The sequence below is a fragment of the Coloeus monedula genome (genome assembly GCF_965178545.1).
Source record: "Coloeus monedula genome assembly, chromosome: 1".
NCBI lineage: Eukaryota > Metazoa > Chordata > Aves > Passeriformes > Corvidae > Coloeus > Coloeus monedula.
Genome location: NC_138781.1, coordinates 34,204,820 through 34,218,598, shown reverse-complemented (window position 1 = coordinate 34,218,598; position 13,779 = coordinate 34,204,820). Strand labels below are relative to the sequence as shown.

Below are 13,779 nucleotides of genomic sequence, written 5' to 3'. Positions count from 1 at the left end.
CCCCGGGCCGCCCGCGCCCTCCCAGCTCCCCCACCAGTGCACGAGTTTACCTCTAGAGGTCATCAGGCAGGATTTACGACTGGACAACAAAAGCACGTGATGTGAAGCCGTACCCCATATTTGGGTGCCTACGTAGGAGGGAACCAAGTACATGTCCCAGTCATTTCCATAATTCATCATAAATTGTGCAAGGGTGCTATAGACGCACAAAACGACCAAGAGCCACAAATCAAGCACACATATCAAAAAACAAATGAGCTCTTATTTTGTAAACTCATTTTGCGGTCGCTATCCAAATGGCCCGGACTACCAGTTACATAATTATGGAGATCACAGCTCGGTGAGCGAGCAATACAGGGACTCCGCCAGCATGCACTCCGGCAGGTACGGATACGGCTACAATGGCATGGACCTCAGCGTCGGGCGCTCTGCTTCTACCCACTTTGGTGCCAATGAGAGACCCCGCAGTTACCCGGCCAACACCACCTCTGCCTCGACAGAGCCCAGGTACAACCAGCCCGCGACGTCTTCCCACTCGCCTCCCCCTGACCCTCTGCCCTGCACCGCCGTGGCCGGTTCGCCTGTCAGCGAGAGTCACCACGGGGTGAAAAACTCCCTCGCCAACTCCACCAGCACTTCGTCCAATTCCAGCAGCAACACGCACATCAGCAGAGACGGGGTTGGCACCTCGTCTGGGACTGAGGAAGACACTCCAGCAAGCAGCGAGCAGGCAAGTGCCCCGACCGACCAAAGCACAGCCCAGCCTTCACAGCCCCAGATCTACCCCTGGATGCGAAAACTGCACATAAGTCATGGTAAAGCAAATACCCTCTTCTTTCTTTATTTCTCTGGAGGAAAAGGAGGATTTAATGTAAACCGGGTGGCTGCGCCGAGCAAGGTCGGGGAGAGGGGGAGAGGAGGGCGTGAGAGCGGGCAGTCTCCGCGCACACCACAACTCTGCTCGCAGGGAAGCACGCTCCCTTCTCTGGGCGAGTCCCCCCCGAAAGGAAAAAAACCGCCCGGCCCCGAAAACACCTCCCGCCTGGCTCCCAGCGCCGGCGGGGGGAGTAGAAGGCGCCTTGCCGAAGGGAGATCGGGAGCAGAGGCTGCTCCCGGCTCTCCTCCGGATGGGGTATCTTCCAGAGGGAACGGCGCGGCTGACCCCATTTATTTTGCTTAGACATATTAAAAAGAGAATAGGAAAGGGCGAGAAGGGCAGTTTTCACTGCTGGGAAGCCGTGGGGGAGGGGGGAGGGCGAATCGCCCCAAACTCGGAGGAGAGGGCTTGAGGGGAGCGGGGAAGCGAAGCAACTTTCAGCCCCGGGTACCTGCCCTGCCCTCGCCGCTGGGAGAGCGGCCGGAGGCTCGCTGCCTCCCAGAGCCTCCCCAGCTCAGCCGTGGGAAAGGGCTGCACGCTTCAGCCTTGCTCTCTCAACTCTGAAAACCCAGCTACCAGCAGACACATCCTCCAAATCAGCTTATCTGGGGGAGGCATGGGGGAGAATTAACCTTGTTTAAAAAAAAAAAAAGAAAAAAGAAAAAAAAAAAGAAAAAAATTCAATTAAAAAAAATCGAATCACAAATTCAAGCGAAAACTTACCGAGACTACCAAATCCCCCTCCCCCAAGCCTTTCCTAAGAGGGGCTGAAGGGGGAAACTTGTTGAGTGTTTATCCAAACCAGAAACAAAACCAAGCAGGACTGAGAATAACGGTCCTGGTCGCTGGTAGCTGCAATGAGACACGAAGGCTCCGAGTGGCTGCTGAGAATCTAAATCATGTACTTTTCTCTTCCAGACAACATAGGGGGACCAGAAGGGAAAAGGGCTCGGACTGCTTACACCCGCTATCAGACCTTGGAGCTCGAAAAGGAATTTCACTTCAATAGATACCTGACCCGCAGAAGAAGGATTGAAATAGCACATGCTCTTTGCCTCTCAGAGAGACAAATAAAGATCTGGTTCCAAAACAGGAGAATGAAATGGAAAAAGGATAATAAGCTGAAAAGTATGAGCATGGCAGCTGCAGGAGGGGCATTCCGTCCCTAAGCGTTTGATCAATTAAAAGTACTGAGCAGTATTAGCTGACCCTGCGTCGTCTCATGTCAGTACTAAGTTGACTTTCTAAAACTTCCTTGTGTTACTTCTGTGAAGAAACCCTGTTCTTGTCGCCCTTATTCATCTTTTAATCATGAGCCTGTTTATTACCATTCTCTCGCGTGTATAAGTAGATCTGCTTTTATCGTACATTTCTTTGTCTTGAATGGCTTTGTCTTGAAAAAAATAATAGATGTTTTAACTTATTTATATGAAGCGAGCTGTGTTACTTGAAGTAACTGTTAAAACAAAACAAAACTAAACAAAAAAGAACAAAAAGGAAAAAAAAAAGAAGTTAAAAAAAAAAAGGAGAGAGAGAAAGGAAACCCTCCCCCGGTTTAGTACAAATGTTATGTGTTGCACTCAACCTGCTTAACTGTGCATGTGTGGTCAAGTGTTAATGTCTGTATAGCTCCAAGCTGTTAAAAATATTTTTATTCAAACTACCTATATAATTCCTGTGTAATTAATGCTGTTGTAGAGGTGAAATGATGAAATCAACTGAACTTGTCCTACGTGTAGTGAATAGTGAATCTGTGACGAAAACTGTGATTCCAAGCAGTATGTCCTTGCTGTGCCTTTGTATATGACTCTTTGCACGAACTCTTAGAAGTGGCTCTTATTAAGCGCAGCTTCTGTGATGTATGTTTTTTGTGAACAAAGTTACAAATATAGTCAAAGTCTGGCTGTTTGAGCAAACTGTGATCAGCTTTTTTTTTATTATTATTATTATTATTTGTTTTTAAAAAAACCTGACTGGAAATCAACAAAAAAATAAACTTTCTATTGTAAAGTTTTTGTGATCTGGTTTGTGCAAAGCAAGAAGTTGTGCTTCCTGATTTGCCTCTGAAAAAAAAAAAAAATTAGCCCGTGCAGAGTTTGTTATAATATTTTACCTGGCTCCTGCTGCACGTTGCAAATGGTGGATGCTGCAATTGTCCGCTATCAGTATTTTTAATTGAAAGTTTGACCATAAGTTCTTCCTTGCTTGTTTCTCGCTAGGTGGAAAGCTGCATCGCAGGACCACAATCAACACCCTTTGTGGCTGAATCAACTGTTAGCTGTTTGCTGATGGTTAAAATTTAAAAAACAAAACAAAACAAAACAAAAAACCCAAACCCCAAAACATGTGCTTTGTTAAAATACGCTGCGAGCTCCAGGGTGTGTTTGCATCGCTCTAGAATTTCTCTTGTGGTTTCATTAAGTATATTTCAGGACAACCATGTCCAAGCCCTCTGCGTCTATTAGTAACCCTCTCTAGCCACATTCCCACTCTTCACCCTTTAAAGATTTTTGGTTTTCTTCGCTACAATTAGTTTGCTATAAACGTAATGTTACTTACCCCATCAGAGCTTGAATGGTTAACTCTTCTGAGCTTCTAAGAGCAACTAAAGATTTGCACATTTACTGACTGGTTACATTGATGCCTTCCCTTAAAAGTTATAAAACAGTAAACTTTATAAGCCCTAGTTCCGGCTATATGACATTTGGGTGCCAAATGAATAGGGTTTTGTCTATGAATTAGATCGTAAAATCATCCATAGCACAGACAGATAGGCTCACTGGCTATAAAAAGTCACGTGGTGCCATTAAAGTAAGTTTTATGGTTTTGGGGAGTTGACATCCAACATTATATACCACATAACATATAATCTCACTGACGCTGGACTTCATTTGACTCTTTTGCAGGCTACGTGTGCCTCCTGGCCATTCAAATTGTCAGGTTTAGGGACAGAAGTATCCAAACCACAAGTTCTCAGTACTATGTGAAAAATGTCTCCTTGCAAGTCAAAGGTAAGTTTTGTGCACAAGTTCCTTAAAGTTTATTTGTACAGTGGGGAAGCCGAGGCTCCTGCTCGCTCTTGCTGCCTCTCGCCTCTCTCTTTCTTTCTCTTTCTCTTTCTCTTTCCCTTCCTCTCTGCCTGGAGGTTTTCAGGACGGTCCCACCGAGCCTGAGAGGCAGGATCAAGCACTAATGATCCAGGTTGTGCTGCAAATACCTCCCCCCCATCCCTTCACTCGCAGCAGCTAGCTCTCTATTTTAACGATCAAATCAAAGTAAACCACAATAAGCGACTTTGGCAGAGATGGATTTTGGGGCCTAGCTTTAATCACTTTGACTACCACAGAAGATAATTACTTCCTTTGCTCCAATAGACTCTCCAAGTTTGGAGAGGTTTTGTTTAGCAAAGAGTAGTTACTGCAGGCGATTAAAAAAAGGGGGAAACAAAATAGATTGGGCTCGATATTATCTGGGCAGCATCTAATGTAGGCATGATAGAGTTGGAGGCGTGATGATACGGTAATAATCTTTGGATTGGTGAAATATGTTGCACATCAGAGCCAGTATTAAAATGGCACAGACTGTATTGGACCGCTTAGATACATATTTTCTGCATTGGGTTGTGCAGAAAGCTTTAGCTGTGTGTATATGTACATCTGTGGCTGTGTAGTGTGTTTTGGGGATGCGCATTCATAACGTTGCTGTAACTTTTTCCTGATTCTATATGTAACTGCATAAATATAAATATATTTAAATTATATGTGTGTGTGCCTGCATGTACAAATCAGTGTGTATGTCTGTGTAAAGTCGTGCACATGCATATATGTGTCTCATATTGGTGTATTCATGGATACAAAGGGTGTGTACGTGTGTGTACATATATATGTTCCTGTGACTTCCTTTTTTTTTTCTTTTAAAGCGAACCAATTGACTGTAACTTGTAGCATTAATACAAGAGACTACAGGTCATTAGAGTGCTGCAAATTATGAAATACGGGCTTGGTTTATTGAAGATTGTAAATATCCCCCTAGCTCTGCTCTCTCCCTTTCTGCCTTATATTGCTGGCTGCCATTGTTGGGTAGGCCCCAGCTGCGTGTTTACTTCAACATTCTTTTTATTTAAGTGGACTGTTCTCACTAGAGTGTGATTACTCAGCAATAAACTTTATGGCCGGATTTAACTTCAGTCTTTGAATTTCCAGGACTTGAATGAAAGGGTGAAAGGAACTCTGTCTTTCTCTGGGTAACATTAAGGCCTGATCCTTATCCTCAGAGCTGTTACTTTGGCAAGTGATCTCGGGGGGTGCAAACAGACTAGTCAGGGGCTAGGGTAGAATTCTGAGAATTGCTATCTATCTATCTATCTATCTATCTATCTATCTATCTCTCCAAACCATCTGCGGCTATCTTTCTCTGCACAGGTTTGGAGTAACATTGATTCAGCAGATTGCACTGTTTTCCTTCATGTGTCATAAAGTCGGGTTTGCAAAAGAATAGGGTGGTTTGATGTGAGAGATGGGCTTTGTTTTCTTTTGCTAGTGCTATGCCATTTGAATATTGTGGTTTAGGCTGCTTTTGCTACTGTGAGCAAAAATGGGAGAAAGGTGCAGTGTTTTTAGGAGGGCAAGGTTGTTGTGTACCTCTGCAAGGTCTGCATATTTCTGGCTGATTCCTATTTTTAATTTATTTGTCTTTAAAGAAATGGTAGTATCTAAGGTAGGTTCATCCCAAAGAGCTCAGTTTTAAGAACATTTATTATTTAAAGTCAACCCTCGTGGAAGATAAATAGTCTGATGCCTTTGTGTCTGTCGATCCTTCCTATCAACACTAAACAAACACATCTGCCTATATTTCATATTAAAAAAAATGAGCAAGTCTTTAAAAGAGCATATCCAAATGCACATTTGAAAATCATTTCCTTATAAACAGCTGGAGATTTTATAGCACTCTAGTTGACACATTCTCGTCAATAGGAATATCAGAAAGTTATATATGATAGGCGTGTATTATATTATACTATACGCCATAAAATTTTATAGTTTGAGGCAAGGCATGAAAAACCCTTTAAAGTTTGGTCTTCATTTATATATGGGTCCTTTTCCAAGGAAAACCCTTTGCCTGTAAACGGGAATTATACTAGACACAAACAGCTCATGATTACTCAATATTCAACAACACTGCACTATTTGAATTATCTGGTGAATATATAAGCATGCACAGACACCCGTTTGACTAATATTTTAGGATCCTGGAAAATCCTGGATTGTAATTTTTCATTGTCTAGAGTGAAAAGATTTGCTACCATGTATTTTCCACATTTTTGAATGTGGCTTCTGGACCATATCCCACACAAAACAATGTACAGACGTTCAAGAACTACGGAAAAGAAAAATATCCCTAAGTCCAGAAGCATATAAACCCGCCTGTACTGCAAGAAACACTAACAACAAAAGAAAGTTAGCTAGAAATGACAACTTCACCATGTTTCTGGCCCTGCCTTATCCTAAGCATCACAGTTGAAACCATTCAAACCCAGAAATGCATTAAGATTTCTTAATACGCTTTGAAATTTGAAATTTGAAATTCAAACGAGCCCAGGCTGCCGAACTCTGTGAAAATAGTCCCAGGTCCGAATTGTTTTCGGAGGGAAAATGTCATGGAGAATTATCACAGGGAATCAAGCGAGAGGTTTTATCTGCACATGTTATTTTTCTGATGTGTTCGGAGGATTAATAAGTTTTTTCTAGTTTAGGAATGGCAAGTTGCGTTCGGCAATTCGAAATACAGTTTACCTAATCCTTTGAAAGAAATACTTGCGTGTAGTGTCTCCTGTCTAAGTGTAACGCCAATTAAAGATTACGCAGCTGTCTTAATGTGTGGAACCAGTGACTTTGCAAGACATAACTTTCTCTAAACCAGAAGTATAACAATCCAATGGAAAGTCATCCGTAAATTACAGCTCTGCAGCCTTGTCTAAACCATGCAAACGCCCTAATTTCAGAACATTACAGGGGAATTATTATTCTGCCATTTTCTTACATTTAATAAGTGTATATCTGTGGAAGGGTGACAATAGAGGAGTTTGCAATCTGCTCCATGGGAAATTGAATGGAACTGATCATGAGGGGGGGATCAGGAGGTTTCGATTTCAAACCCTGAATACGGGAGCAATGCCCCTTCCCTCCCCGCAAATACAGATTTAACGCATTTAGTGCAGACACAAGTAAAGCTCCTGACTAGGTTAAGATGTCGTTGGCTTCCTTAGCTCTTTCTCTTTCCTGCCCTCAAAATCTTCCCGATTTGAGGTTAGGGTTACTAGCTAGAGCAGAAAACCACAGTTCCCACAGTCGTCTGGTCATCTTTGAAAATATTATGCCTTTCAAATTAAAGCATCTTCACTAATGTCTCTCTGGAAGGCAAATACTCATGGACCACCCCAGTCACATGTTCCTGTAGCTACGCGCACAAACAATATCAAATCTGACACAGAGAGTGTGCAAAATTTGCATGGATTTTGCCTTATAACATGCAAAAGGAATCTTTTCTATATCCCCTCCCCCCAAAAAATGTCTTTTCAATAATAATATTTGCTATGAAGGTTATTGGGTAATTATTGCAATTTTGTGGAACAGTCCTTGCTTGAGGTGAAGTCTGTCTCCGGATAATAAATGGCAGCCCGTGCAGTTCACTGCCAGGTTAAGTAAATGCAGAAAAGATAAATCTGCACACCCTAGGAATCACCAGCAGAGCTCGCTTTAGACCAAGTTCACAGTCAACTCGTTTGCCTAGACAAGGCTTCGCAAACAATTAGAGTTGTTTCTTTATGTTTAAATCAAGGAGAAATGACTAAAACCCTTCAGCAGAGAGCTGCAGCTTTTCCCCCAACGCTCGTCGCTCCATTCCTTCCAACCTCACGCCCAGAACTTACCCAGCATTTCACCTGCAATTGTAACCATATAGCGCCTTTGAGTAACAGGCTTCCCTCCAACGCTGCCGAAAGGCTGTGCAAACTGATCTAACAGCATTTTACAAAGCTGCGAGATTAAGAAAAAGAAAAAAAATAATTAAAAATGCAAAAGTATCCGATTTCTCAACAGCAAGAAGAAGAAGAAGAAGAAAAAAGCGCCCTTAGAAATCTGGGGGAAACGGCAGAAGTATTGAAACAAACAGTGCGAGTCTCTTACTCCTAAAAGAAGCTGCATAGCTTTTGTATATCTTTGTGGTTAAGGGCGTTACAACTGCAGGTCAAAAAGTTGAGGGTCAAAAGTTTACGTTTTGCACCACTCTTAGTCATTCGCCCAGACAGAGTTTGATGTCAATGTTATAGCCGAGATCTTGACTATCAGCACAAAAGATAAAATAGCTTTGAGTTACGTGTGTATCACAGTATGGACTCCAGGTGAACCCTACTGGCTGAATGACCTCAATTACCGAGGAAAGGATAGAAAATTCCTCTTTTCAAGAGTAATACACGTTGTATTTCATCTTGAATTATCAGCCACATTTGTGTCTGAATATCTCGGGTTCAGCCGCGGCAGGTAAACACGCGTGTTACCCCCACAGAAGACACTGATGTTGCCTCCTCCAAAAGTCAGGTAGCAAAATGCCTCACCCTTGTTTATTATATAATAACCTGCTCTAAGAGGTTTAATGTTACGCCTTCTCACTTTGCAAAATGGCAGGCAGATAAGATAGGAGCGAAGCTATTAACGCGTGTATTGATCCTAGCCGCGTCTTTGTTTTTGCTCTCATTTCTGTAGCGACCGCTAAACTGTGCTTAAACAGGACATGCCGGAGATAATACGGGCTATATGTTTGGTCCGAAGGACCTCGTTTAAAATGAGGAGCGGTGGAGTCGTCTTGCGATACCCATGGAAATATTACAGAGAAGCTGGCGCCCTGCGCCTCTCCGTGTTTTGGAGGGTTCTCACAGCCTTCTGGAATTACCCGGGGCGACAATTCCCAGCGAAACTGGGAGTAGGGCGCGTTGTTTTTCCTCTCGCCACCCACCCCTCTTCACTCCTCCAAGAAAAAGTTTAGTGGAATTTCTTAGCGCAGAGAGATTCCCACATTGCTGGGATTTTTTGTTCCCAGTGCCGCCTCTGAGTGAAAGCTTCAGCTCCTTGGTTAGACGTGTCTGCAGGGAAAACTAGCCAATATTGGTCCAGCAACTTCATTCTGGAGGACATAATCGCGGTTCAGGGGTGGGTGGAAATGGGAAAGGATATTCCCAAGTAGCCATAATCAGACCTGAAAGGTGTGAAGGAGGGGACAGTGCGACAGGGAAATCCGGGAAAGAGCACACCTCACCCCCAACTACGCATTGCTGCCTTTCCACTCCCAAGGCAGCAGCCTAAACCGGCCTCTGTTTAACTGGTACGCGTGAATTATTCGCCAGAGACACAGCTGGATCATGGCAGGCGAGAGCTGTATCTTGGGAACAAGTACGCGAGAGGTTAGATATCAGATTAGCCAAAGTGATTATCGGATATTGTGCCTAAAGTACCTGCTGAAGCCTGGGAAGTGTGTAATGCAAGTGTTTGCTCGGCGTGTAGACGCTGTTCACAAGTTGTTGCTGCTGCTCACTTGTAGCGAGCCCTGGTACTGCACGTTTAGGGAGCCTGCCCGCTCTGGAGATAGTATATAACCTTTCACATGCAGACTATTTATTTGGTGTAAGAGCGAAGCCTGATAACAAGCTAAAAACCGTAGCCAAATATCTATTTTGTTAGAGAATAGCAGGCGGATTGTTTCCAAGAATAACAATGCGTCTTTGATATACCCAGAATGAAAGCTGTTACTATAATCGGCTTACTCAAGAGTAGGTGACAGAAATCCATTTACTTCCTCACTAAAACAATTAGTGGTCCGGATTCCATATTTTAAATCTGGTTTAGAATAAAAATATCAACGAGAATAATTTCAAAGAAGTAGAAGCCGCGACTTATATACATATGGACTCTTTTCAATTATTGTTTAAATTGTCCCCCCCCCCCCCAAAAAAAAAGAAAAAAAAAAGAAAAAAAAAAAAGAAAGGCAACAGGCTAGAACAGAACAGTTAATAATTTGAGACGAACTCTTTCTGTCCTTTCACTCTCTGCATTCAGTACGCTGCTCTCTGGCGTGGAAGGTCTGCTCAAAAGCCCATTCATTTAAAATCCGGGCACAAATCACATTTTACGTGTGTTTATTTAAGCGCACCAGGACAGAGTGAGCAAATCCCGCCAACTATCCCGTTGTTAAGAGGAGCCCCAGTGCCAGGGAAACCACCGCTTTTACCAAATGCTGAACTTGGGGCAAAAATGCCAACATTGCCCCGGCAGCGCCCATCGGGAAGGACGCTCTCGTCCGCGGAGGCAGGAGCAGCTTCGGGGCTGTATCATTCCCAGGAACAAAGAAATTAATACAGTCGATACATTCCATAACGTTTACATTTTCCCTCGATTTTTTTCTTATTTTTCTCTTAGAATTAGTGACCTGGGCAAAGCACCCTGCTATCTAAAAGACACTGTTATAGACCTTTTAGAAAAACTAAGTCCAAGGCCGAGGTGAACTTCAGGTCACCGCGTCTAACAAATATGAAAATGTCGCCTGGTGAAGGGCACGCCTTGTTATTTAACAAAGACTGTCAATGTGTAAGATTAATAAGAAACAAAATGCACACGGTGTCACTTTTCGGTCACTTTGAAACTTGGGACAGCCTCGCATTCAAGAGGGGAAAGCTGGGACTAAATATATTCAAAATGGTTCAAATCAAAGTCAAGCCAGGCTGCTAGTGCGATTCTTCCTCCTCCTACCGCTCTCGGTGGAGGATGCCCGGCACGGCGAGAGGTTGACTTGACTTACTATTATTACTATTATTACTATTATTATTACTATTATTATTATTATTGCTGTTGTTATTATTCTTTTCTCCTTCGTGGTAATTACGTTTTAGCTGCGTATGTGGAGGGTAGCAGGAATGCTTGTCTGTTTCACCAGAAAAAGAGGGATCCCCTTTTCCCCCCTCTTTCGGTATGTATTGAGTTGCCTCTTCTTGGTGCATGAGCATTTACTCTCTCCCTCTCAACTTAATTCCAGTGCTGTCCCCATCCTGTTCTCGGCCAGCCTCGGCCAGGAAACTCTCGCTTCTTTATTAATTGATTGAAATCTCCTTCTCCAGTGAAATCGAGCCTTTAGTCCTTCTGGTAAAATAAGGGAGCTGACCTATTTTATCCTATCCTTTTCTTTCTTTGAGAACTTAGGGTGATGGTACAAGTTTGTTAAAGGGAAGTACTGGGGGAAAAAAGGGGTTTGAGATTGTTTATTACAGCCATAAATCTTGCAGTAAAATGTCGAAATGGCCGTGTGCAAGATAACACTTGGTGGTCTTGGCTGGGTTCTTGTTTATGATAACAAAACCACAAAGACACGGAACAGGCCTTTTGGAGGTCCTGCCTCAGCACATCTTCGCAGACTAATAGAACCACACGAAAAAAACAGACTTGAGCTGAGTAGCTCAGGTCACCTTGCAGATTTACACTCGTATACAAAATTGAGTCCTTCTCTCTGTAATCAAGCGCCAGAGCCCCACCGTAGAAAGAGGCACGGTGAAACTTTGAGATCTAATCACAGTAAATAATATGAAGCAGAGCCCGGTCAACTCTCCCAATATAACGCTGAGCTTACAAACCGAGACAACACTTTTCGTTGTGTTTTACTGTGGCGTGGGAACACAGCAGCCCGCTGTAGTGCTCCGGCCAGAGTGCCTCAGGACTTATGCCGAGGATAATATTTACGATACCCCAGTGTAATTCATCTGGTGCTAGCCGGCAGGTATTTGTATGTATGCGTCTCTGTGTGTGCATGTATCTTTTTACGCCGGGAAAATGCTATCGTGGTGGATTGCTTCGGCAATCTTTTGGTTTTTACAGTCATATAGATGGGACCTTTTTTTCTTTTAGGAAATAGGTTGCTGTTGTCTCCTTGTTGTTGTTTTGAATATAAATAAAACAATCTCCCCTTTTCTGTCAAACGCGTGCTGTTGAACAGTTGCGGCTGTCTCTGTGTGTAGCCGCGTGTGTGTAACCGCATTTCCTCTCCACGCAGAGTAAATAGAGAAACTTATCTATACACCAGTTAGAGTTCCATAGATGTGCTGTTGGAAATGAGTAAGTAAATGTGTTTTAACTCTCTTTACAAATTAGACATTCGATAGTAGGAGGAAATGAGTGATTGTTTAGATAAGTATCCCAGTATACCCAAGTGCTGGAAATGTTCTAACATATTACAAGCCGCATGCAATGTGCATGGCTGTGTGTCTGTGGATAAAATATAAATCGATACGATGTGTGTCTTGTTAGATAGAATATATATTCAAATAGAATTTTATTGCATGTATCCATTATCTATAAAACTGCAAAAGACAATAATCTGAATTTAAACCTGGGTAACAGTTAATGTAATATCTTTAGGAGGGTAAGATCTAAACCGTATCATATTTACGCTTGATATATTAGAAGTATTTTCCCATACCAGCAGATGAGATTAGCCACTCAGCAATTATATTCTCTAAGGGTGCGGTAAATATTTCTATGTGTTTATATGCTTTCTTGTAAAGATGAAAAAAATAATCCGAAAAGTTCGCGCCTACTCCAAATGTGGCAGACTAGCTGATGTTCAATAAGCATTTTTTTTTTTCCCTTAGAATAAGAGCGTAATTAGTTTAACCATCAAATTTCAATTACCTAAGGTCAGGGCGGTTGCCTCGTTTCCCCCTGAGCTGCAAATACCGTTAACAGTCTCAGTTTTAGCAACCTAGAAGTGCCCGAGTGCCCTCGCCCTCCTACACCAGGGTTTGTGAGTTACTTCTGCGAAGGCGCTAGCGTTTTCTCATGGAAGTGAAAATTAAGAAATAAACCCAAGACGAGGCATACCGAACCAACGGACTTAAATTCGTAGTTCAGAAAGCTCTCCTCCGCGGGGAGGGATGCTCACAGTGAGCCCTGCAATCGCCGGTAGGAAGTGTTTGATACCGTCGTGTCCGTCTTCCCCTCTCCCTTCCCCCTCTGTTCCCCGTTATTTTCAGGCTCGCTCTATGCCTCACACTCCGCAAGCCCCCCGATGACTCTCCTCGGCCTCCCCGCGACCTTCATTCTAACTTTCGCATCTATTCCTCCAATTAGCACAGCTTCAAAGGCGCAAAGGGCTGTCCCTGGAGCTCGCGGCTGCCCGCGGTCCGCAGCGGCGGGGCGCTGGGGACAGACCCAGGAGGGCGGCCGGTGGCCTGTGCCCGACAGCCGCTGCCGCCCTCTGCCTGCGCGCAGCCCCGGCGTTTGGAGATGGGCTTGTTTAAAAGGATTGTGCAACGCCTTGTGCAATGCCTGCCTCCCTCTGGATCACGCAGCTGGGCTGCGCTCCGCTTCCTCGCCCCGCTTCCTACACTCTCCCACGGGAGAACGAAGACACAAAAAGTGCTGGGGCGGGCGGGGTGGGTGGGACACTGTCAAAGCCGGATTAGTTTTATCTCGCTTGACACCGCGACTGCTGGACGCGGCCCGGGTCGGCGAGCGGGAGGAGCCGGGGATGCTGGTGAGGAGAGGACGCGGGGCGCTCCCTCGCCAGGCAGCCGCCGCCCGTGGGGGAGGCGCGGTCCCCGCGGAGGGTCCGCGGGCGCGGAGCTGCCCTGCGGCCGCTCGTCCCTCTTCCATTTCCTGATCCGGGGTCCGCGGCCCCGCGCGGTAATTGGCGCTGGCGGTCAGGTGGTGGCGGGGCGGCGGGGGGTGCGGGTGTGTGTGTGCGCGGGTGTGTGTTTGTGTGTGTTGTAGGCGCTCCAGGGGTGGGAAGAGAGGAAGGGAGGGGAGTGCAGCGGGGAAGGGGGGGGGGAAGGGCTGGAGGCCCAAACTTTGGCAGCGGCAGCACTT

General features: G+C 44.6%; 1 protein-coding gene across 4 annotated transcripts in view; it reads left to right on the top strand.

The window, feature by feature from the left end:
- The first annotated feature begins 63 nt into the window (after positions 1-63).
- Positions 64-13,779, top strand: part of HOXA5 (homeobox A5) — a 21,668-nt gene continuing 7,952 nt past the window's right edge. The window contains exons 1-4 of one of the 4 annotated variants that reach the window (XM_082279237.1): positions 64-815; positions 1,796-2,005; positions 3,784-3,888; positions 4,797-13,691. In XM_082279237.1, coding sequence (XP_082135363.1) covers positions 254-815; positions 1,796-2,005; positions 3,784-3,888; positions 4,797-4,867 — 948 coding nt within the window. In that variant the 5' untranslated portion in view covers positions 64-253 and the 3' untranslated portion in view covers positions 4,868-13,691. The other 3 variants (XR_014226313.1, XR_014226314.1, XM_082279238.1) reach the window with 3 other exon arrangements.